This window comes from Diadema antillarum, unplaced genomic scaffold, assembly GCF_040938485.1.
Source record: "Diadema antillarum isolate AM-2024a unplaced genomic scaffold, OU_Dant_1.0 seq00000376_RagTag, whole genome shotgun sequence".
Lineage (NCBI taxonomy): Eukaryota > Metazoa > Echinodermata > Echinoidea > Diadematoida > Diadematidae > Diadema > Diadema antillarum.
Genome location: NW_027271375.1, coordinates 186989 through 213932, shown reverse-complemented (window position 1 = coordinate 213932; position 26944 = coordinate 186989). Strand labels below are relative to the sequence as shown.

General features: G+C 39.7%; 1 protein-coding gene across 1 annotated transcript in view; it reads left to right on the top strand.

Annotated features, from left to right (window-relative positions):
• The window catches only part of LOC139731483 (uncharacterized), a 116463-nt gene that overhangs the window by 24313 nt on the left and 65206 nt on the right, over positions 1–26944 (top strand). The window contains exon 12 of the mRNA XM_071642367.1: positions 2328–2481. Within this exon, the coding sequence (XP_071498468.1) occupies positions 2328–2481 (154 nt within the window). The remainder of the gene's footprint in view (positions 1–2327; positions 2482–26944) is intronic.

The window sequence follows — 26944 nt, the reverse complement described above, 5'->3', positions numbered from 1 at the left end:
ACCTCCCCTGGACTCGGGCTGAATTTTTCCTGGAACTCCTCTATCTCCGAGCCACCGAGAGTTCACCAGGGGGTGTGAAGTTCCCAAATAGAAGAGGCCAAGTACAGGGGGTTGTGGGGGAAAAGGGACTGTTTCTCCCATTTCCCATACTCCCTTGGGGAATGTGAATGGCACCCTGGATAACCTCAGTTTATACTGATCTTCTTTTGCTCTTTCTTCTCTCTTTTTTCTTTTTTTTTGGGGGGGGGGGGGGGGGAGAGGGGGGTGAGGAAGAGGGAGAAGGGTGGGCTTTACATATGAGAAGAGGAAAGGAGGGGGAAAGTGTGCATAATTTCTTTACAACTTTACAGCTTGAAAAGTTAGATGCCCTCCTTTTACCAGCCTCTGTTTTCCTCACAATGGAGGCCATAGACTTCTGCTGGCACGATATTAGTAAAAATGGGGACGGAGAGTTCCTACGGGCTCAAAAGTGAAGAAGGAGATTCTTCCTAATCCCATTTTATTTTCTCTGAAAACTTTGAGGGGTATTCCAGTTCACACTTGTAAATGATACATGACGACCATGAACTGAACTTTCCAACTCCCACACTCTACAAACCTGTTTTTGTGTCGACATTTGTATAACTGTGGTGTATGTTCTCTTCAGTGAAAATTCCAGCAACAAGTAAAAAAAGAGGCAATATTATGCTGTGCATTTTGGGATGAAGGTCATCTACTTCAATCCTGTAGTAGGACCAATGCAAGGATATGCAGTGTCTTGCACAGTTTCAGGTCACAAAGAATATGTCATCCTACATAAAAAGCTTTATAGAAGTCTTTATCCTAGGTTATATATGCCTGGTTTCTCGACATTTGATTTGATATCTGTAGGAATTTCCACAGTCTAAGCCTTAAGTTGACACCCATACAGATGTTGATGCACCATTTGCCAGTGGTAATAGTTTATAGTATGAAATACAGTCGTGTATATTATTGGTAAAGATAGAAAATTATTTAGGCATAGGAGATTTGGGGGTCAAAGGTCGAGGCAAAAGACACTTTACTTTGCTAAATTCATAATTTTCTGGCTATGACCTCAGCTAGGAATTTCCAGTTATGATGACTTACACTGTAGTGGGAGGGATAGATATCAACAATTATTGAGATAAAATGGTGGCAATGAAAGGTCAGAGGTCATTTAACTGTTATTCTTAAGAAGAATAATATCTGACAATGAATTCACCAAAGAATATCCAGTGGTGATACAATTCTTTAAGATGAAGGTGAAGAAACAATTTACGTAAAACGAGGGAATTAAAAGTCAAATGTCACTCATTTCAGCTGGATATGTGTAATGGGTAATTTGTTTAAATATTGGGCACAGAAACACATTTGGAAATATTTCCCTGTGTGAAGGGGGTCAAAGATTTTTGCTTGAAGTCAAAGGTCGTGGACCGTGAACTTCTTCTGATTGCAGAGGAGTGGTAACACTGCACGTGGAATAAAGGGATTGCATATATGAAGGAGGATGCATCCGGACAACTCGGCGCTAGCAGACTGTAGTGAATTCAACAGAGTTCAATATACCATTAATTGTCTTATCAAATGAAAGTGCAGGACTTCTTAGTGGTTGCTATGGCAATCATTGCTCACAGTGGCATTCCATATTGCTGCATCTTCTACTGTTGCAAAACATCCCTCTTGCTACTCACAAGGAACATCCCTTTGTACCTCTTCCGTGCTCTCATTATGAGTGATTGCCTTGGCAGATTATCTAGCATAATTTTTTACCCTTAAGTAGAAAAAAAACAACAACTTAAACTCTTGCACCGACCACAGGTTGCCATGTTGGTGTTGTCGTCAAAGAGCACTGCTTGCCTTACACAGTCCCGCCTCTTCCCCCACCTTGTCAACTCAACTCAATTCAGTTTTTTTTTTTTTTTTTTAGTTCAATTGATATTTATTTTCATCATTCCAACAGTAAAAGATACATAAAAGACAAAGCATACAGTACACAACTATTCTTGTTTTAGTCATTGTTGTAAGAATACATAATAGTGATAAAGATCATAAAGTATATCATAAACTCTATATATGCAATTACTCCAGTGTTTTATCCGTCTTCAGTGAAATATGGAATTTCCCATTTAAATTTGATGTGATTCGTGGGTATATGTTTTAGTCACTGTAGAACTCTTTACTTGTTTACAATGTTTTGGTCATTGAATATATTTTTTTTTGGGGGGGGAGGGAGGGATAAGGAAGGGTAGAAAATAGAAAAAAAAAATACAGTTCAGATCATTCTTTCAGTTCGCTTGTCTGTTTCTGATTTTGTTTGTGTGTTGTAGGCTACTGGGGTATCGATGACAATAAAGGAGCTGTACGGGATACGTCTGAAGCAGCTTGGAGACCCAACCATCCGCATGCGGCTCTACTTTTGCGGGACCGGAGCGCGACCAGAACGCCTCGGCAGAATCATGTCCAATGGATTCTCTGAGGAAGGTGGGTCTGTCTTTCTCTCTCTCACTATTTTTTTCCTCCCAGATTGGATGAGGCATTATCCTTTCACTGTTAGCGTCTCAGGATTTAGACAAATATCTAAATCAGGCGTGTCTTTTCACTGCGACAAGAAACATATTCCCAAGTATCTCATGGTCCGTTCAAGTTTTGTCGTGTTCTACCATGTTCAGTGCGTGTTTCGTCATGGTTGCAGCATGTGTTGTCCCAATTTGCCACGTCTTGTCGAAGTTCTTGCAGCAAGCTATGGTAGCTGTTTCAACATGGTCTGTCATGTTGCATCCTGGTGTGTGATGATTTACAAGCTGGGCATGCTACGGTGCATTGCGTTTTACCACCGTCTGACTCGGTGCTTGCAGTCTGAGAGGGCGTATAAAATCTGGGCCTGGCAAGAGTACTTCACTCACATCTGAGCTTTAGATGACGCACTGCTGCATACTGCATGCGTCAATTAATTAGTAAGTTCAATTATTTTGCGAAGCAGGACTTCTTGACCCACTCACAAAACATCTGCAAGTTTGGAATGGCAAAAGTACCCTTTTTTAAGGACCTCTGAATGTAGTTTTAGGAAAAAAAACCCCAAGTTTACGATCAAGTGAGTTGATGTGGTGTACTTTGGATACCACATATAAAACCTTTTGAATGTTTCCTCTATTCTCAAAAGAGCAGAAATGTCAAATTCTCTGTTTTTATGCTTAAACATACAGGTATGAGAGTTGTATGCTCCTCTTAAATTTTTGGAGGGAATGCAGCATGTGAAAATAGCAGCAGAAGTCATTTTCAGGGCGTTAGCACTATGCTTTTTTCCTGGAGCTCTTCAATCACCGCAGTGACAAAGACAATGGAGACTGCTCCAAACATTGCATTAAGTTTATCAAGAAAAGTTTCATTCTGTAACTCTTCAATCGCCATGGTGATATACAGACAATGGAGACTGCTCCAAAACGTGCAGAGGTTTATCAAGAAAAATGGGTTATGAGCTTAACGATGTCCCCATCTATGCATATATATCTAGTCCGTTAAAGCGTCATTGTTCTTGAAGCTGATAATGTGTTTGGTTTTTTTTAAAGATGAAAAATGGCTGTATACTGTTGGCAACAACAGGATGCCTTCCACGCTTTCCTTTTTTTAATTACCCGTGCAATGCTCTCAGTCAGTCCTGCACCCAAACACCAGGTGGATTTCAACAGAACTCAAGAGGCAGAGACTTTTCACTTGTGGAATCCTTTCAGTAACGAACAAAAAACATTTCTAGGAAGGTGTCGCAAAGTATCTACTTTGCTGCTACCAATTACAACCTGGTTTTGAGGCCTGGTTGATAACCCCTGTCTAGTTAGGAGAAGTCAAAGCAGGGATGGTGAGTGATCGTCTTTTGCTGCAGAGATGACGTGGAATCTGTTAAAGTCGTAATATGCTACCACAGGAAGCTGAGAGTCACTGACACAAAGTTTCTTGTTTTCTCTTTTGGACGTTTAAAGGTAAAACATGGTTTCCATATGACTGCAGAAACTGTACATTTTTGTTCTGAATTAGAGACCAATGCATAAGAAATGCATGAAGCAATGCTGTGATAACATGATTTCAAGTGGGTGATGACGAAAATGAGAAATACATTGTACCACCTAAAAAGGTGTGCCGGAAGCATTGCAATGTCAGAGCATACCCAATTGTGGTTGCTACTCGATGTTTCATAATCAATTACATCGGTTACATGTATCGGGCCATAGCACTATCCATCGCACGAGAGTGAATCGCATGCAGCTTGTATTAGCTGCATATGGCTCAATACTACTGCTTGGACATAATTCTATCATCATGGACTACCAGTGTTCTACATACCCACTACTGAATGGATTGGTCACTTTAGGATAAAAGTCGTATGCATACAATCGAAATTGTTTTACACTTTTGATCTAAAAATACTCCAAAACAACTCATTATCCTGGCAAATCGTGTTGGCCAGTTAAAGGTCTCAATAAGCCCTTTTGATATATTGCAAGCAACTTCCAAATGGTTGAAGATGAATTTTGAGCCATTCTGAAAACTCTGTTTTGCCTTTAAGGAATGACATTGTAGATGCACAATGATGTACTGTTGGTCTTATTTGGAGAAGCATAACCCCTTCAATTAAGCCATCATTACTACCACAATAGAGTCGATAAGATAACCCAAATGTTAGAACTTTGCAGATTACATAGAATCCATATGTCTGAGTTTTTGGTGTGTTCTGAAATTGGAGGTCAAAATTACAATAGAAAAAGATGTGGAAACAGTTCTTGTCCGTGAATTTGGTTGTTTTATTCATTCATGTATTTTCATCATTTTATGTTATCATTCTATAATAAACATGTCAGCCCTTGAAGTAATATATATTCTCCACATGATTTTTGTTTAATCAACAGTGATAAAAGAATTGAACTGAAAACCATTTGGGGAAGGCCTTTTTTTCATGGGTGTGTTCCTAGAGGGCAATTTTCCTCAATCAGTCGATCAATCAATCACCCAATTATCGTAAATGACTGCCAATTCTAATTTGCTCTATTCCAATCTTTAGCATAATGCTTACTTTACTGACACCATGTAGCTATGCGTTGGCTTAACCCATTGAGGACGGGCTGATTTTGCTACAACACGCATTTCCCATAGACCCCTGCCCGAGTATACTCGGGACTCGTCCTCAACGGGTTAAAGAGCCAATAGCATTGGGGTTCATGGGTGGTCCAGTTGCATTGATCTTCATTCTGCCCACCGGGGTACATTCCTAAATCACGAATATGTGCATCGAAGCGCATGCTCGTCGGTAACCATCAGCACCACTCAGGATTCTCTGGCTTTGTCTGTACTTGGTTCCATGACATTTGCTCCTACAACAATTGCTCCCATAGAATATCTGCACGCTAAGCCAAACATAAATTCTACCCACAAACATCACCCTAATCCTAATCCTAATTCTCACGTCAAACTAAACCTAGAACCCTATCATACACAACCCTAACCCTAAGTCCCTGTAAAAGGTACACTGTAAGACCGGAGCTATTGTCGCGGGAGCAAATGTTGTGTCACCGTGTACTTACATAGAAATCAGTGATAACACCGTTCACAATTTGTTATGGGGAGTCTCAAATATATCTGAGCAGGGCCAGCCTTCCCGCTCCAAGGTACAAAATCCCAACACTACTGGCTCTTTTATTGTAAGAATTACGCATCTTTGCAGATTGAGCTGTTATGATGATGCTAAAATGTATGGGGAAAAAAAAACACTCTGGCACACGGACGTTTGGAGAAGTCTATTGTCACAGGGCTGCCAACCTTGAGTGAGAGTTTGGAGTGAGACACTGTGTAGGAGCGAGTGACCAAACCCGAGGGAGCAAAGGGACCATGAATATCAGGAGACTAGTTCAAGATACTGTAAAACAAGAAATATTTGGGTGCATTTTAATTTCGCAAATTTCGCAAGAGCCAAGATTCGCGAAATTAAAACGCATGTGAAGGCTCTTGTCTGCACTATATGCATTGAACGTTAGAGGCTACTCGCGAAAAATATCATGCCGCGAAAAAGGCCGTCAGCTCCAATTCGCGAAAATTTGATGCCACGAAATTATTGTGTTTTACAGTATTTCATATTTCATGAAGAATACAAGTGAAATGCAAGAGTCATGTACTGCATACTGTATACCAAATATTTTGTGAGGTCTTTATTTCCATGAATTTCGCAATTCAGGTGCTATTTACAATTTTAAAGACACACAAAAAATTGACTCTGATCCCGATATGAACGTGACATGAACATATACATTTCTCTGTTCAGTACTGTACTCCATGATTGCGAACTTAATCACTCGTGAAATTGTCGGTAAGTCCCGATTTGCAAAAATTTAGACTCACTAAACCTTTTGTGTATACAGTAATAAAGCAACTAAACATGCAAACATTTGATTGCTAAAATGTATACATTGTTTTCAAAATCGAAGTTTTCGATGCTTTTTGGAACAAGACTTTTCATTTAAAGCTACAGTTTATCAAATCTAGTTTTCACAATGCTTCACAATTGATTGTCAAAAACCTTGAACAGTGCATGCGACATCTCAAGACCTTTTCAACACATCAATGTGTCAGATATATATACAATTACTTTCATGGAAATCGAAGACAAGGGGAATTTCGATCTGTGTTAGGGACAGATTTGTGGCAAAATCTCGGGGATGAAAAAAGTTAAAAGATGATGATAGACAGATAGAAAACAGTGGAGAGGTCGATCTGAGATACAGAGGCGTAAATCTCAGCAAAGTGTCACAAAGCAGAGAAGAGATCCATATTTTTGTCGTGCTTCATACTGACAGAGATTAGAAACATGATTAACAATTTCAGCTCCTGTACAGTAAAGCCTCCGAGATTTCTGACATTTAGCTCTGGAGGAGTCATAAAAAACCCAGCAGAGAGAAAAGTCATTCGGCAAGAAAAGCAGAAAGATGAAGAGGTCGGAGTTTGATTGTTGGGCGGACTCGTAAAAAGGGAAAATAGAATATTAAGTGAGTGTCTGATGCAATAAGGGGGGAAAGATGTTTGGATCGTATCAGCCAAATCAATAAAAGTCAACGGTGGTTCGGGCAGGGGTGAACACTATTGTCTGCAGCGATTCTTTGCAACTTTAAAAGTCAGAACCACGTGTAAACAGGCCGTTAATCATCCCATTTCACGTGGGCAACGTGTGGAAGAGAGGAGTGTTTTCTTGAGAAAGACACGTCACTGGGATGCAAGCATAGAAAAAAGGCACTCACCAGTTCCATGGCCTGGGGCAGTAATCTCCCTTTTTGTGTGATTTGCTAGTCCTCTTTGCTATCCCTCAAACTTCTATGACTAATCCTAACTGGAATCAGTCCACACCATTTGAAAAAGAAATTCCATATCATGTCTTACTTTGTTGATTTATCAAGTATAAGAAACTAACAATTTCTGCGTCTTAGTGCTTTACCTTTTCAGCTCACCTGAGCCGAAGGCTCAAGTGAGCTATTGCGATCGCTCTTCGTCCGGCGTCCATCGTCCGTCGTGCGTCGTGCGTCGTCCCTTGTCCTTCGTCCGTTGTCCGTTGTGCGTCCAAACTTCCTAAACTAAGGAATATTCAATAATATTCTTCTCTAGAATCTGAAGTGATAGAGCTTGAAGTCTTTTTTTTTTTTCAAAACTGCATTGCCCAACCTGCTATAAAATACAATGTACAGTATGTCCCAAAAAAAATTACAATCAAATTTTCGCATTGATAACACCCAATATGATTAAACTGTCTAAATTCTACTTCAGGGTCTTAAAATATAGCATCTTAGCTCTATTTTGCAGAAAAACCTCTTTCGATTTGGTTAAGCGGTCACAGAGAAATGTGGAATGTTGTAAAGCATGTCATGAGTCTGATTCTTCCGAGTGTAGCACTTCGATGCTTTGTGTGTGAATACAATAGACAGAACTTGGAGGGAAGAGATTTTTGACATCCTCTACAAAATTCCTCATTTCTCTTTGACCACTGAAGCAAATCGGATGGGGTTTTCAGTAAGATGTGGGCAATGAGTTATAAATAGTTTCATACCCTGAATTTGTATTTGGATTGATTCACTATTTTTAAAGATATCATTGCGGAGGGTCCCGTTGTAATTTTTTTTTTTGACATACGGTACTTGGCAGGTGTTTTTACCAGTGTGATGGAATATGCAAATGGATGCCATGCCCCCAGCTCTCAAAGCTGCCTCAGCCCCAAGTTTCCAATGTTCTCAGGTAAGAGTATGCAAGAATGCATGAAAGGTGAACTTGTGATACTCAGGTGAGCGCGAGACCCAGGGTCTCTTGTTTGTCATGATTTTCATCACTCCCTGTGAGTGTCTCATAGTGGCAAACTTCTGTAAATTTGATTGATTCTACTACCAGTTCCTGCTGTCTTCCTCCGATATCAAATGGGCAGTGATTGTCAGAAATTACTGCAAAACCAGCAACATTCGCACCATGAAACTTTCGCATATTGGAGCCAGCGGCCTTTTCTGCAGCACAAAACTTTTGTGAATCACCACTCGCATTTAGTGCATCATGTAAACAATTTTCCCCTTACAATGTAGATCTTGTATGATTCCACCTGGACAGTACATACTGTATAAACATCACTTCAAGATAAAGCATAGAATGACATCCTATGATTTCATGCACAATGTGGTATTGTTTTTGTGTGTTTGTGTGTGTGTGTGTGTCAAGGTTTAGCAAATATATTTGTGAAAAGCCCTTCCCTTACTCCTAATTTTTTGATATTGTCTCAATGTTTGTAGCTACGCATACAATATAGGAAGGGTGCCAGAGGTGCTGTTTTATGTTTGTTTGTTTGTGTGTTTGTTTTTTGTTGTTGTTGTGTTGTTGGGTTTTTTTTTTTTTTGGGGGGGGGGTTAATGTTTTTTTCTCTCTCTGTTATTGTAATTGGAGACACCCCCTTCAGTATGCTATTAAAACGAGGTGTAGATTTGCCAAGTATGTGTTGGACAAAATCCTGCAAGAAAGGACAAACGTCAATGAACTTTTGGCTGAAAGTGTGTTTCTCTCTGTATTATAACTTCAGCTAGAAAAGTACACCTGTATTATGATTCAAGAGGAAGGATAGAAATGATAAACAGTTGTTGTAGTTGAAATGATAGGGAAGAGGCCAAAGGTCAAAGAAGGCTAATGGTCCCTGAACTTAGACACACACACACACACAAACACAAAAAAAGGTCATTTTCTTGCCATGACTTTAGCTAGGAGTAGCCATTTATATCATAGTTTGGTAGATGTAAATAGAGATAGGTAATTAGGTGAAGGTGACATTTTGAAAGATAAATATCAGACTTAACTGAAAGTTTGAGGAAAAAAAAAATCATTTTCTAACTCTGGCCTAAGGTAGGAGTATCTTTGAATGGTATTATAAAATGGCAGGCATAAAAGACATGAATACACGCTGATGGATGTAAAATTTGTTTTCGAGCCATAAATTCAGATGGGAGGGACCAGATGGGGAACATGATTTTGCGAGAAGTAGAGGACTTCTTTCATTTATGAACATATAGATATGAAATTTGGTCAAGATGTCACTTATTAACGCTTTGAGCAGATATATGTCTCCGGCACTCCATTCAAAGCAAAATGCAGTAAGAAATACAAATACACATTTTCCATTTCTGAGTACAAAGCAGTCATGCAGTTTAATGTTGTAGTTGTGTTTATTTCGTAACGCATACCATTGCGAGACTGTTGGCATATTTGCTCTCATACAGTTTGTCCTGATTTGGCCAATTCTTGACAGTGATCAGTTATTATATTCTATTCCATGTATTAAAAAAAACAACACACACACACACACAATAATGTACAAGCTCTCTTCAGAACTAACCATCCTATGCAGTGCTCGTATAATTATAGTGCACTGTAAAGAGAGAGAGAGAGATTTTGCCTAGCCTATTGATATCAGACCCAACTTTGACATGGATACATAGCACAGGAAAAAAAAAGTCACATATCCTTGCATGAAGGCTAGACCTGCCTGCTCTTACAGCTGTTGAAATGACAATGCACTTTCCCTACCTCCAAAAAGGAGCGTCAAAAATCGCCATGTGACTCTCCACAAGTCTCCATAGTAGCCCATAAAGCTGTCTAAAAACTCTTTGTGAGCCACGACTGTGAGCGAACAAATGTTAACCACCTCGCAACCACCACCTCCCAACACCATCAACATTACACACAGACTTGTTGCCAATTGTAGTGATAGGGTTATTCAAACCCAGAAATACTCACCCCTGACAAAAAAAAAAAAAAAAAAAAAAAAGGAGAAAGAAAAAGAAAGAAGTTTCGACTCTGTCCATACTGTGTATGTCTCCCCCAAGTTATATCGTTGTATTTGCCAGCCTGGACTGGACAGGTCTAAGAGAAATAGAGAGCCAGAGACAGACACAGACAGACAGACAGACAGACAGACATACAGAAATGAATCATCTTGGTGATGAATAAACATTTAAGGGAACAAACACAATTACATGTATTCTCTTCTTCGATTTAAGGAAAGCTGCATAGTGAAATAGCCTGATGTACCAGGTTGTATATAAAAAAACAAAAACATCAAAAAACTTTACAAAAATCACACAAGTAGATCAATGAAAATTTGGAGGGGGGGGGGGAATTGGACACATGAAAAAAAAAGTTATGGATTGTATACAACTGTATGTTTAGAGAGCAACACAAGTTAGCCACTCAGTTTGATCCACGTAGGTTTTGAGCAGCCCTCCATTCGATTTGTACACAAAAAATTCACCAATTTTTATTAGTTTTTTTCTCCCGAGCAAAATTTTCTTCAGACCCATTCTTGGTGTACAATATTGGAGTAATACATTTTTTTGTGTGTCCTCCTCAGGGGATAGATTCTGCCTATGCCCAAATATTTTAGAGAAATATAAATTGTTGATTTTTTTTTTGTACCAAACAACTAAAGAGCTGCTCAACTTCTAAATCATACAGACTTGCCAATTTGTGGTATGTGTCATGAGCGCTGATGTTATGATGCTGCTGCATTGCTGAGCTCATATTTGCAACAAAATTTTCTTCTGTAAAGCACTAAAAATTATTATGATTTTTCATTATCATTATTGTTATTATTATTATTATTGTTATTATTATTATTATTATTATTTATTATTATTATTATTATTATTATTATTATTATTATTATTATTATTGTTATCATTGTTACTACTAGTAGTAGTAGCAGTAGTAGCAGTAGTAGCATTAAGAGCAATAGAAGTAGTTGTTGTAGCAGTAGTAGCAGTAGTAGTAGTGGTAGTAGTAGCAATAGTAACAGTAGTAATAGTTATGGTGTTCTATTATTTTTGTTATTTTTATCCGTATTATTATTATCAGATGTAGAGTAGTAGTAGACTAGAAGTACAATTTTTGTACATTGTAGTTTATAACAGAATTTGTTTGAAGGGTCTCCCGATTATTAACTGCTGAGATGCACTGTGTCCTTAGTCTTGGATGGAAAATGAGGTTACCAGCTGCATAGCACACTTTTAGTCATCTCTTTTCCTTTTTTTTTTTGAAGGCATGTAAACAATGATCAGAGGGTGTTCCAAAACTGAAGTCATGCTGAGCGAATTCCACAATGCATCACGTAAGTCACGTAGAGTTCATATAGGAACCAGAGAATGACATCACGCGCTCGGTGCCAAGGACCTCACGGCGCGCGCAAATCGCGTAACAACTCCACGCCACCTCGGTGACGACTCAAAAGTGAAAGTCTCTCCGGCCGGGTGCATTCCTGAAGATTGCGGTTGCCAATATTTTTTTCTTTCTCCCTCTCTTTTGCTTTTTAAAAAAAAAATCACAAATATGACATGTTTGAAATAATTGTGTAGCATTTACCCTCGCCAGTCGATGACACCTGCACGAATATGAAGCGATGGGAAAATTTGTTTAGACCTACATCTTGGAAACTGGATTCCACCACCGGTTCCTTTCCTTCCCATCCCTGCACCCACCCTATTGTGTCCCCAAACAGATCTACAGCCTGGGCATGTTCGTTCATGTTCAGCCGGAACCACAGGAATGTTTAAAGTGGCATTCAGTGCCAACCCCCCCCCCCCTCTTAAACAACTTTAAAAATGGCTGAGATATCCAAAAACAAAGTAAAGCAAAGTGATCCTAGTAAGAGGTGGTTCCCATGCATTAGGATCGCTTTGTTTTGCATATACAATGTATATCAGCCATTTCAAAACCAATTTTCATGAAGAAAACTTTGAATTCTTCTTAGAATTATATGCTCTTTTCATATTTCATATTAACGAGGTTTCTAATTATCTCACCCCCCCAAAAAAAAACAACAAAAACATTGGGAACCTGACGCCCCATCTCAACCAGAACCATACCATCCCTTTATTTTTCATAATGCAAATTCCAAATATTTCTTTGCAATCCATCGTTTATCACTCACATTGGTTAATAGAGACAGCCCCAGCTTACTCTGTTTGATAGCAAGGAACGGTTGTCAAGCAAATGATCAGATGACAATGATAGTATTTGTTAATATTGTCATGATGATTGTTATTATTTTCATTATCAGTAGTATCATTATTATTTACTAGTATTTATTATTATTTTCTTTGTTACTATCATTACTTTTATTGGTATTAACATCAAATTACAAACTTGAAATATTGAAAGTTTGTAGTTCTGTGTCCTCGATTTATCTCAAAAATATAGAAGATGCTCTCTGTACGTGCATCTTGTATTCACTGGAATTCAGATTTCAAACCCTTGTGTTACACTTTCAACCACCTTTGAAGACGTAAACAGCGATCAGAGTGTGGTTCAAAACCTACTCTATGTCATGAAGAGTGTTCGATACAAATGTAAGTCATGTAGAGTTCATCGAAACTCAAGAATGACATCATGCGCTCGGGGCCAAGGACCTTGCGCCGTGCACGAATCACAACCCCACGTTGTCTCATTGACGACTCAGAAGTGAGAGTCTGTCCGGCACTCTGCATTCCTCAAGACTGCGGTTACCTATTTCTCACCTTTTTTTATCTTATTTGTTGCTGAAAATGTCAGGTGTTCGAAATGAGTAGTTTAGATGTCATAATTATGCTTGGAGTAGTAGATTGAATTATTACTGCAGAGATACCAACTGTTACTCTCTTTTTTTTGCAGTATTTTGTACATTTTTTCCCCCTCAAAATACTGCAGGTTTCGTAGAAAATCCTGTGTTTTCCAAATTGTATCAATACACGTGTCTATCGTAGGATAGGTAGAATTTACTGTTTTGCCACCAGAAAATGTGCCTTTTCAGCCCACAGAGTAATAACTATTGCAATGCTCTTTTCAAGGTTAGCATCCACGTTGGTATATTACAGTACTACAATGTACTAGGTGTTTCAAAAAACATTTCCCACTTTTGATCATTAACAGCGCAAAAACTATTCATTTGATAAAACTGTCATTGATATGAGTAATAGCTGAATAGTGTACAATTTTGTTGAAGGCAATTTGGATGCGAAAGCATGAATCAATTTCATGAAATCTAAGATTGATTTTGAAGTAAGGTTTCAGATTTTGGTCAAATTTTAGCCCTCTGTGCAAAAATGAACTTTGCACAGGAACCAATGATGTGTCTGTGAGTGTGTGCTGACAATGGCCCTGAACAATGGACATGCCTGAACCACCTGTTCACGAGGCGTCTCGCGCTCCCAGGCACATGAATGCTTAATCAATAATTCATGTGGATTGCCCTGGGCACTGCTAGTCTGAATTCATGCACGGTAAAGGGTAAAACATATGCACATGGAAAACGTAAGCACATGTTTCCACGTGCTTGCAAACACCAAATTTCATTCCAGTTGACAATCATTTTCAAATTTTGCTTTACATATCACTGAATCTGGGATATAAATAAGCATAAATGATCTAGAGTTCTTCATTTTGATACAACTGTCTACTAATCTGACAAATTTGTCGCTTTTTTAATAAAAAGAGATCATTTTTGGTAAAGAGTTCAGCAACATTTTTCACTGGGGCAATTTGTTTCACAGAAGATTTATTCAAGGCTCCATATACACAAGTGTATGCTCTATATTGATTTTCTTTGCTTCCTGTCACCATGTTTACGACAGAACAGAAGATATTCATTGTAATTTCGTTTTTCAGAAGTAGGGAGAGCACTGTCGCCATTCAACGACAGTATCGGCAGGCGTTTGACTTTACACAGATACTGCCATAGGCTGAATAAAGACTAGTTGTGATAGTGGAATTTCTCATGAATAAATAATGAAGCATTCAAACCCTGGCCATTGTTCAGGACCATTGTCAGGGTGTTAACCACACACTCCCACACACACCCATTGACCCCTGTGCAAAGTGAACGTTTCGTACAGAGGGTTGAAAATAGAGCAAAATCTGAAACCTAACCGTGAAATTAATCATGGATTTCATGAAACTGATTTATGCTTTCATATTTAAACTACCTCCAACAAAATTGTACACTATTCAGCTATAACTCATATCAATGACAATGTTATCTGATTTATAGTTTAGGAATTATTGAGAATCAAAAGTGGAAAATGTTTTTTGAAACACCTAGTACATGAGTACACTGACCCGCCGTAATGTAAATGCAAGGTGCTGAGTTAACCCTGTGGGTACCATTAGCCACCCGCTTGCATAGAAAATCAAGGGCATTTTGGGGTTGTGACGTAGTGAAGGTTAACCACTAAGTAAAGCAGTAGCACCAGACAGGATAAGGGATGTACATGTACCTTGTGCCCTCCATACTATAGCCTTTTGGCAAGGCCTCGTGGCTGTGAAAGAGACTAACTGCGAGAGAACGGGTGAACGCGAGACCGACCTTTTGAAACCTGACATGAATTTTTTATCTTGAGCGTTGTTTCTCGCCGATTCTGCTACCCTACTACCCTATAGGGTAGCGGCCAATCAGCGACCGCATTGCTCACCACACCGTCGCATCTAATGAATACGCATAAGTATGCATGTCGGCCGCTCGCTCATCCATAGCTGCCTGCATCGCCAGCGCAACGTTGACACGTCTCATTAGCATACCAGCTGTGCTCTGACTCATGAATATATGAATAATTCATATTCGCCTTCGTCGGGAGGCGGTAGGGAAAAAAACCCAGGTTTCTAAAGGTCTTGTGGCTGCGCCACTCGGTCTCGCGTTCACCTGTTTCTCGCAGTTCTCGGTGTGGCGAGTTAGTCTCAATCTTCAGCCACAAGGCCTTGTCAAAAGGCTATCCATACTAAAGACCAGAGACCATGCAGAGAGTCCCTTGGCTCTACGGAGGCAGAGAAAAGATAAGAGATAAGAGATGCTACCAGGTTGTTGTTGTTGTTGTTGTTTTTTTATTCCACAGGGCAGAGGCTGGTTGAATTACTAGTAGCTTGTTAGCATACGCATAGCAGCACACGTATTTACTAACAACAGTTTATCACTGAATATTCATGTCTTGGTTCTATGCGTATACAGGTGTGTATACATGCAGACTTATATGCTTACATACATGTATACATATACACGTACACATGCACGTATATACATACATACATACACACAGACAGTCATACAAACACTATACTACCTGGTATATGATTGTGTTCGTAAGTCTGTAAGTATATATGTATATATATATGTTTATATATATGTGTATATATATATATATATATATGTTTTCTGACATTGTTTCGTTTGACACCCTGGTAAACCCCACTCTTTTCTTCCCCTATCCCTCCCCCCCCCCCTCTCTCTCTCTAAAAACAAAAAAAAAAAAACAAATTAAAACAAACAAAATACAGAACAGAGTTTTTTATGATTATGATCTATCCCCAGTAATACCACCAGTATGCTGAAATAGGCATTTTTCTTCACAATGTCATGAACTTGCAAGGTATTATTACTTAGTGCACCTGTTGACAGTAACACTGCATGTTTTCATCACTATACCACCTGACAGTTTTTTTTTTCTTCCATCACTGTCAGTGCTGTATAAATGCAGTCTGGCTTTTTTTTAAAGACACAGCAGTAACTACATGTATTACCAGTACACTGTACTACAAACTTCTCCCCTGGAAAAAACAAACAAACAAACCCAAAACAAAAACAAACAAACAAATGGATTTTCAAGTGATACTGCATAAGAACCTATTGAATGCTGCGGCCAGAGTGTGTATATATTTACGCAGTATATGTATGTCATGGTCTGCCCCCTCGGAGTGCTTTCCTAGTTGTTTTTGTTTTTTTGAGAGACCAGTGTAACTAACGATGAGCATTACTTGATGCCCCATATATATGTATTACAGCCCAAAACTCTAGCCACATTGATCTGATTGTTTCCTTAGGGAGCTGTTTAAAAAAAACAAGAGAGCCACTAGTCTATATATTTATATGGCCTATACATGTATGGTATTATGTCCGCTTAACCCCGTTGAGGACCGGCTGATTTTGCTACAACATGCATTTCCCATAGACACTGGCCCCAGTATACTACTACTTGGGACTCGTCCTCAACGGGTTAATCCTCCTCGTTCAGTTCTGTTTTTGGCCCCTCATACTGAGCGCACCATTTAAAGACTCCATAATGGGTGAAACCTATATCTACATACTGTACATATTGTACATACACCCAGCATGCAGCAAGTCAAAAGTACTACACCACGCAGCGTGACCCAAAACACATGTATACAATGTATCAGCTCCCTGGGTAGCTTAAAGGCACTTCTTGAACTGATTAATAAGCATCTTAGACTCTGAGCCAGAGACTACTTCCAAAGCTGTCCGGTACTCTCTGGTATCTCCTCCCCTTGGTGGTGCAAGAAAGGAATCAGTTCAGATTACCTTTGTCCATTCACATCTGTTCAACTGAATAAAAGCATATGTGACCCGCTACAACAAAAGGATCCTAAAGTCACTAACGGCCGAGCCGAGAAAATCGAGTTTGAAGTGACATCATCAAAATCGGTCAAAACAATCGGATTTCTGTTTTTGGCATAATCTTGTAGCCTAATGTTTTGTCTATCATCTGCCAAAATTTCGAAGTTAAATGATCTGTGGAAAGGCAAGAAATCAGCATTTTTCTGGGCCATGATTTTCCGACTTTCAGCGTAACAGAAACGAGTCTGAAGATTTCAATTTAGCGCCGCAGCTAGACTCCGCCCCTAGCAACTAGGGGGTGATCTTATTGGTCAGTGCGTGGCATCTTTATTACTGATTGGTTGTGTGTAGACCGCTGGCGATAAGCTTGAATGAACATCGCGGAGGTCGCTTGGAGCATGCCTTCTATTGTCGAGCAGTGAAAACTGTCTCGTCTCCCCTTGATCATGATAGCGTCAGAAGGAAAACTTTGAAGGCGTTTTTCTCGAAACTCAAATTCCCTCAACTACTTGACATGCGCTAATGAAATGATCGATATCTGCGCTACCGAGTACTTTCATGAGTTGTGCTATATATGAAATTAAAGTAGAAGAGTAAGGGAATAATGTCATGCCATTTTCAGAAAATTGTCCTTCCCCGACTTTCGGATCCTTTTGTTGTAGCGGGTCACATATCAAGATAATTACCCCATCCCCCCGCCATACAGGTTAGTGATAAGGTAAGAGTAAAGATTATGGTTAGGGTTAGGTTTAGGGTGAGAATTTTGAGTGAAGGTTAGGATTAGGTTCAGTATTAGGATTAGGATTAGGGTTAGGGTCAGGGGAAGGAACAGGGTATTTAAATTGTTCAGGGATAATTGTCCAAAACTGAATGCAAGATCACTTTAAAACTATCAGTGCCCAAGCACTGAAAAAAAAAAAAATGGGATGTGAATGGGAATTAAAAAAAAAAAAAACAGAAAAGGAAAGAAATCCTGAATGCTAGTGATGTAGCAGCTTTAAACTGAAGAAATATCATCCAAAATGTGTGTAGCACATGTGGCTCAGATAGCAAAACATTTTGAAATGTACAAACCGATTCGCGTGAACAGAAGCCTGCATTTGCTTATTAAACGAGAGACCTTTAATCTTGAGATGCGTCCCACTAATCCCACATGTTATCAGTTACTTTCCCCACAAAGTAATTCAGAAAGACAGAGCAGGTGTGACAGCAAGAAAAAAAAAAAATATGATGATTGTAACAATAACTGCTGTTGAAGAAGGTCACCGTTGGGTCAACTGAACATTATGGCCATAGGGTGGTGCAGGGGAGGGGGTGTCCGTTTTGATTTGTGTGTTTCTCTCGTTTGCTGTTTGAAGAATCTTCCTCAAATTGAGTAACATTGTACGTGTTTGCACTTCATCTTCGAATCGGTTTTCAAAAGACTGGAAGACACCTGAAAAAGCTGGTACGTGTTTTACCGAGCAGAATCATGTTAAAGACACTATGAAGCCTCCCATTTGGCATGCCAGGTGTTTTTTGCACAAACTGTAACAGGTACTTAAAGATAAACTTGGATGTTAAGATGGGAGTACTGTTTAAGGTGAAGGTCAGAGTGCTGGAATCAGAATGATGGGAAATGTACTTGTAAACAAACAAATAGAACATTCCTCTTTTGGAGTGGATCGTCATCACAGAGCTGCCAAATACTATTTTTTTCCTCATATTTTGTGTAATTCATCTTCGTTCAAAAGAAGAAAATATTGGCATGCTTTTTTTTTTTTTCAAATGAAAAATGTAAACTTCCTCACATACTATGTACCATGCTTCTTTAGGTTCCAGGTTTCCCCTTTGAACCAAATATGAAACATGACTGGAGAGTATGTTCTTGTGGACATTGCGTCAATGTGTTTTTTTGGTCTGCAGTGGTTTGCAGCTGGGTCATCTGTAAACCTTTGACCTTTGACCTTTGACATGCCGAAAAGCAGGTTCGCAAAACTTTTTGTTGTACTTGTGACCTTATGAAGATTTTGCTGTGCTGTTGTAATGAGTTAAATATGAAGCAAACCCCGGAGCTACTCATTCGTTTGCATCATACATGCATTCTCCCCTCGGCAAATCTGCACTGGGACTTTAAAGCGTGTTTACGACCCGAATTAGTTCGCCGCAACAACGGTAGGGGGGGGCATGACCGACTTGCCGCTGCCGACCTGGTGAAAGTGGTTCCAGAGCTCTGTGTGAGCCGCTACCCACATCTCTGCATGAATGTTTTTTTTGCCCAACATGAATGCTGGCTGAGATGCTGTTGACAGACGGACTTTGATTTTATATATTTTTCTCTCTCCTTCCTTTTTTTTTTTTTTGGGGGGGGGGGGGAGGGGTTGGTTGGCGCAGGGGGAGGGGTTTGTTACTCATCATTTTTTCCTTGCCTCTGTGTATTTTGACCCTCTGTTTCCTTACTGTGTACTTGACATGTTTACTTTTGTGTGTATATGTATGTGTGTGTGTGTTTGTGAAGATGTGTGTGTGGTTTTGAGGTTTTATGTGAAATGTGGAATGTTGAGTACATGGTATACTGGTGGGAGGGTGCATGTGTGTGTTTTTTTTTTCTATAGGGTTTTTTTTTTTGAAGCAAGAGTTCAGTCAACTTACAAATCCAGCAAAAGAATGTGGTAGCCTTATACCTTGGTTGTTTGGTGTGGCAAAGCATATGGTGGAGTGAGCAGGGAGGCTGCAAGAATTAGGTTGATGAAGATTGACCATGGAAGGGCGCACCTTGAGTTAGAGATGCCTTGTGTCAAAATTTCCTCTTTTCTCTTTTTCCTTTTTTATTTTGTGGTTGTCCTTGACCCTGAACTAGCTTGAAGTGCAAAAATTGATGTTGAGAAATTCCCCCTCTTCCAAACCACCATGTGTGGTCCGTTCCTTTAACCCTTACTGTTCTTTGTTCGAGGATTGGCATGCATACTGGAGTGTTTTCTTCACCAATTGGCACAGAAGTCTGGTAACTTATCATCTGTTACTAGTTATTGGAGATTACCTACCCCCTCCCCTCTCCCCTCCCCTCCCCCTCCCAATCCTCTATTGTACGTGTCACCTTGGTCATCATGTTTGGACTAAGAAACATTAGGCCGGTTCACACACAAGGGAAAACATGAGATTTAAAAATTTATTTTCTTATCGCGATCAAAATTTCGAAATTTTTTCCTGTGTGGAAAGAAAAATCTCACTAATTTTCGTGATCCTAATCGCGATCCAACTCGCACTATTAGTGTGATTTTTCAGAAAAATCGTGATTATTTTGCCAAGCATTGTGTGTGTGAGCGCGATCGAGATTCGGAAATCGGTATTTTTAATCCCATCGTTCGTAGCGCTTGAACGTCAACATTATTGGGACTGCGGGGTCAGTCTTCGGTCATGCAAGTTTCGCGCATGTGCAATTTGACCACAGATCGTTCTTTCCTTGCTGTGAAGTGCGATTTTTCCCTGTGTATGAACGGTCGGAAAAAAAAATCGAAATTTGGATCGCGATTGTAATTTCGATTTTCATTGTTTGTGAACGGACCTATTGCTACATCTGAGTGAGCTTGCTAACTTGACAGCTTGACAAATTTGGATGGATTAATGAATGCTGACGAAGAAGCTCAGTGAGTATAGCCAAGTTGTGCCCTGGCACGTTAAGGGTTAAAGGGGATGGCTAGCAACTGATCAGTGGGAATCAGTGGGAATGCTGGGGGATGATTGTTCCAATTCGTGTGGGATTCATTTAAGAGTACAGTTAAACTCGCATAAGTCGATCTTCTCGGGACTGAGCAAAACACATCGACTTAAGCGAGTTTCGACTTGTGCGTAAGTCGAAATAAAATCGACTTACAGTTACACCACGCATACACGTGTATAATGTACATGTATGTTGTCTACTTTGGAGCTGAGAGCTGGAGCGGTGTGCCCGATATTTGCCCTTCAGCAAGACGCTTTATCCACTTTGAATATTACCGTTATTCATTTCCAAAATTAAGAGCAAACATCTGACATTAAAATTTTATTCTAGCATCTTATGGAGCCGATTGTTACCGCTGTTCATTTCCAAAACTGAAGGCAAACATCCGGCTTTTTTTTTGTTGTTGTTGTTGGCACGGCGTGCGTGTTTGGTGACCCCGGTCGCATATTAACCATTCGCGAAATCGTGATATGATTCGCGAAAAGACTCCGCTAAGTATATAAGGCATAGATCGCTACACTCGGCAGAGGCGATACGTCGTCCTTTCACCAGGTCTGGGTAACGGAAACCAAAATCTCGCGTGAGTTCTTGCGTTACTATCGTTAATGTCAACGAAACATCGTTAATTTGCGCTTGGGATTGTTACTCATCGTTACTACAAACGTTAATTTTCCCGATCGTTAGTTTGCGTTGATAACGATTCAGGTGAAACCGCTTGCGTAAATGAAACGTTAATGTTTTTAACGCAAAGTTTCTTTTGGTATATACTGTATGTAAACAAAAAACTGTCGTCTCATGATTTTGACAGTGATTTATTACACAATAAAATCTCATTCGACTTAGGCACAGAGAATTCAATGGTTTTTCCGTGAAAGTGTTCTTGGAATTTCATCGACTTAGGCGAGTATTCGACTTAAAAAATTCGACTTGTGAGTGAATTAATACACGTAAGTCAATGGGGAAAAATCGGGACTTTTTAAAATCTTCGACTTGCGCGATTATTCGACATATGCGACGTCGACTTAGGCGAGTTTAACTGTACATTATATATCTATTGTTGTGTGAAAATTATTTGCTTCAGAACGGTCTCATATTCAAGTAATGTGCAGTTTATGCCCCGTCACTGTATAGGCATACTAACCTGGAAACATTAAATTGGACATTACCTGAATATTAGACCATTCTGAAGTAAACATTTTTCACACAATAATAGATATATAATGTACTCTTAAATGAATCCCATAAGGATTGGAACAATCATCCACAGCATCCCCACTGATTTCCACTGATCAGTTACTAGTACTAGACATTCCCTTTAAAGAAGGTTTTCCACATCTGCTGCCAGTGTGTTCACTGCTGCACAAATGTGCCACCACAATCCTTGAAGTGAAACTGAACTCCACAGACTTGAAGTGAAACTGACTCCACAGTCAAAACTCAACGGGCGAAGTTTCTCTAAGATTTGACGTAGCTGTGAAAGTTGTGGAAAATATGAACTTTCACACCTTTCCATGAAACAGTGATTTTGGTTTAAAGGACATTTATTTCATTTCATTTATTCACTTTTCGTGAATGAAATTACATGAAATGATAGGATAGGATGGGATAGGATAATTAGGATAGGATAGTATAGGATAAGATAAAATAGGACAGGATTAGATAGGATGCGATGTAATAAGGTAATATAGGATAGGAATGGGCAGGATAAGATAGGACAGGATTAGATAGGATAGGATAAGATATGCTAGGATAAGATAAGATAGGATAGGATAGGATAGGACAGGATTAGATATGATATGACAGGATAAGATAGGATAGGATAGGATGAGATAGGATAGGATAGGATAGGATAGGATAGGATAGGATAGGATAGGATAGGATAGGATAGGATAAGATAGGATAGGATAGGATAGGATGAGATAGGATAGGATAAGATAGGATAGGATAGGATAGGATAAGATAGGATAGGATAAGATAGGATAGAGTGGGATAGGATAGAATAAGATACTGTAAGTGGCCCGAGGGGCATCAGAAGCACTTTCAGGATAGTTCTCCCAGCTCTGGGACATTCTTGTGTTTGATGGAACTTTGGAAGAGTCATCCTTTCAGCTTTCCTCACCAGGTGGAGCCCTTCTGCAACTTCCTTGACCGCTACAGGCTTTTCTTCTGCAATGCCATTCTGTTTGCTTGCTCTGGACATTTCTTGCCCCCAGATATACAGTACAGTAGGCCAGCATATCAAGGGCCAATAGTATACCAGTATTTTTCCCATTATGAACCCCATTTCTTCTTCATCTTTTCTTCAGGTTCTTCATCTTCTACTTTTCCCTTCTCCACAATGTTGCCTTTTTCTCCTTTTGTTTTTCTTCATTGTCTTTTTCTTTTTACTCCTCTTGCAGTGAAGTACAGTCAAGCTGTTAGTGTATCAATGCAACACTTAGTTGCAAGAGAACTGCTGGATTTGTAATAAATGATTTACATTGCATTTCTCATATATTTACATCCTGAGGACCAGAAAACTTTTTATTGAAATAAGTATAACCAGGGAGAGAATCTACTGACGGAAATCTCTTATGTTCTCATAATCTGATATGTTTATTGTCAAAATATTTGGTCCTTCGATACCTGTCTAGACTTTCCTGGTGTATGTGTTATCAGATGTCTATTTCTGTGTGTGTTAAAAGATTGGGAGAGAAAGAAACAGGATTGTTTACATTTCTTCTCCAGTCATTTCCCAAAGCTACACTAAGGCTTTCACAGGAAGGAGTTTCTTGATGGTGGGGGGCCAAGCAATAAGTCATATAAATCAATCCCAACTTAACCTGCTTGCTAAACATTACGTTTGCTGTCGTCTGTCACCAAGGCAACCAGCACATCCAGCTTCACCCAAGAAAAAAACAAACAAAGTCATCGCCAACAGCAGCAATAGTCACCACAACCACAAAATGTACCACCATTACCACCAACAACTATAACAACCTCTGTAACATCAGGTGCAATAATTACAACCATCAGCACCACCACCACAGACAACTGTTATCATCAACAGCAACAAACACAGCAACCACAAAATCTACCGCCATTACCACCACTACCATCAACTGCTGTCAGCAACAGCAATAAGTATGACAACCACCAAATCTACTACCAATGCTACCACCAACAACTACCATCAAATACTGCAACGACCAAATCTGCCACCCTTTCCACCACTACCAATACCTGCTGTTAGCAACAGCAACAAACACCACTAACACCAAATCTACCATCATTTCCACAATCAACAACTAACATCACCATCAGCAACAAACACCTCAAACACCGTATGTACCACCATTGCCCCCACTACCAAAACCTGCCATCAGCGACAGACACTGCAACTACCATATCTACCACCATGTTGCAAACAACAGCTGTCATTACTAACAGCAACAAACACCACAAATATCAAATCTACCCTCATTACCACCACCCTCAATACCTACCATCAACAGCAGCAACAAACACCACAACCACCAAATCTACCACCAGTAACACCGACAACTGACATCACCAACAACAACAAACACCACAAATGCCAAATCTACCACCCTTTCCACCACTAGCAACACCTGCCTTCAGCAACAGCAACAAACATTACAACCACCAAATCTACCACCATTACCAACAACTGCCATCACTGACAGCAACAAACACCAAATCTACCACCATTGCCACCACTACCAACACCTGCCAACAACAACAGCAACAGACATCACAGCCACCAAATCTAGCATCATTACCACGCCGTCAACAATAACTGTCATCACCAACAAGTGCCACAAACACCAAATCTACCACCATTGCCACCGCCAACAATTACAATCAGTGTACCGCAACAAATACTGCAAGCACCAAATTTGCCACCCTTTCCACCACTACCAACACCTGCCATCAGTAACAGCAACAAACACCACAACCACCAAATCTACCACCTGTACCACCAACAACTGACATCACCAAAAGCAACAAACACCACAAAAACCAAATATACCACCATTACCAGCACCTAGCTGCCATTGGCAACAGCAAAAACACCATGGCACAGATGCCAAATCTACCACCATTACCACCTCTATCAACACCTGCCACAACAGCAACAGCAGCCAACAGGTCAACCACAAAATATGCTACCATTACCACCAATAACAACAACTGCCGTCACCAGCGGCAACAGACGCCACAGCCACCAAATCTATCACCACCATCACCACTACCAAGACAACCATTACCGTTAGTGTTATTACAAAACCTGCAGGCTTCACTCATTGATGGAGATCACACATGTTTTTATGCTTCTGCCATGAAGTGTTGCCGGAGGCATTATGTTTTCGGGTTGTCCGTCCATCCTTCCGTCCATCCGTCCGTAATCAATTTTGTGGACAGCATAACAAAAAAACCATTTGAGGTATCCTAATGAAACTTGGCATGTATATGTATGAGTGGGCGAAGTTGTGCCTATCAACTTTTGGGTGCACATGCTCATGGTCAAAGGTCAAAAAGTCAAGGTCAAATGCTCAAAATTTCACTATTTCCTTCTTATCTATGCAGTGCCTGCAGGATTTTTCTTGAAACTTAGTGTATGCATGTATTACCCATAGAGATTCTCTTGGAAGTTTCTTGCCAAAAGGTCAAAGGTTGAGTGAAAGTGCTGAATTTCACTTCTTCCTTAAACTTATAAAAGGGTCAAAAGTCAATTAAAATTCCTGAAAACTCCAAAGCGCTCTTAGACAATATAGCCATTCATCCAATTAAACCTAGTTCATGAACATTCAACATATTTGTGACAAGCCTGTCATTTTGATATTTTGCCAATTATGTGAAACTGTCATCACCCATTGTCAAGACATTGTACTATAGACCTATTAGGAGAACCATGCATTATGGTGGAGGCATACTAGTCGCCATAGCAACATTTCTAGTTTCTCATGTGTGGATCGATTGAGACGCAGTTCTGTAAAGCAAGATAATTTTGTGCCGTGAAATTTTCGCAGACTGCCACTGGACTTCACTGCATATGGTGCAGACAAGAACTTTCTTGTGCATTTTAATTTCCTGAAACTCTGCTCTCGTGAAATTAAAATGCATGCATGCTTTTCTGGTTTGACAATATTCAGTTTGTGAAAAAGACGGTATTATTTTCATATGAGTGTAAGCTGAAAAAAACCCCAAACAAACAGACAAACAAAAACAACAACACTGTCATTTTTAGGAGTGACCACAGGGTGCAAACTGAACATTTTTTCAGTAAGAATGAATTACCAGTAGCATCTTTATTTCTTGATATGGAATCAAAACTCCATGTCATGGCCAAGTTGAGTTGGATAGATTGTAATAACACAAACATAACATTATGAATTAAGTAAGTATAGGATATAACCATTGATGTAAAATGATTCCTAAAATTTGATGTATTTATTTGTGAAGCATTGATGTTGACGTACATTAAAATTTCCACTGAATTTCACCTTTGTTTTTTATATGAAATCATATTTTGTATCTCATTTAAATTAAACTAATTCTAGAATTGTAATTAAATCAGTATTGATGGCTTTAACTAAAGGTGGGGGATTGAAGTTGTTAGATTAGTGGCCAAAAACAATATTTTTCTATTTTTTTGTATGATTTGGACAAGTGAATGGGAGAAATATGACAGACACCATTTTTTCCAGGAAGATACATGACCTTGTGACCTTTGCTAGTTTGGTGTGCAAATTTTTCATGAAACTTTTGCTGTTTTGTTCATGTTGATCTTACAGTCATTTCGAACATGGATCTGCATTTCACGTTAAGGCTTTAACCGCAGGATGGATTGCTTGCTGGTGAAATCCCTTATAAAGATGGAGAGATGATGATGAGGAGGAGGAGGAGGAGGAAGAGGAAAAGGAGGATGAAGAGAGAGAAAAAGATCTTCTGTCTAATTTCTCCCACCTCATATTCCCTCCAAACAACTTCATGTTCACTTCTGCTCCATCCCATTATAGAGTCCCTCCGTCAGGGGCCCCTTCTGACGTCTTCTTGGCCGCCTCCCAAGCCTAATGTCACTCACACCTAATTCTCTCCAAGTCTGCTGGCTTCAGGGAGGGCCGTGACCTTTGACCTATGTTATTTCATTCTGCTGTTGGGAACCCGATTTCCCTCCTTCCGCGGAGCAGCGAGCGGCACACACGGCGCGGCGGCTTGCCCTGACCCAAAACTTTGCGAGTCACTGTGCAAAGGGGTGAATGGTTTATAGGTTATGGCAGTCGGAGAAAGAAAGTAGAGGGGGAAGCAGAGTCTAT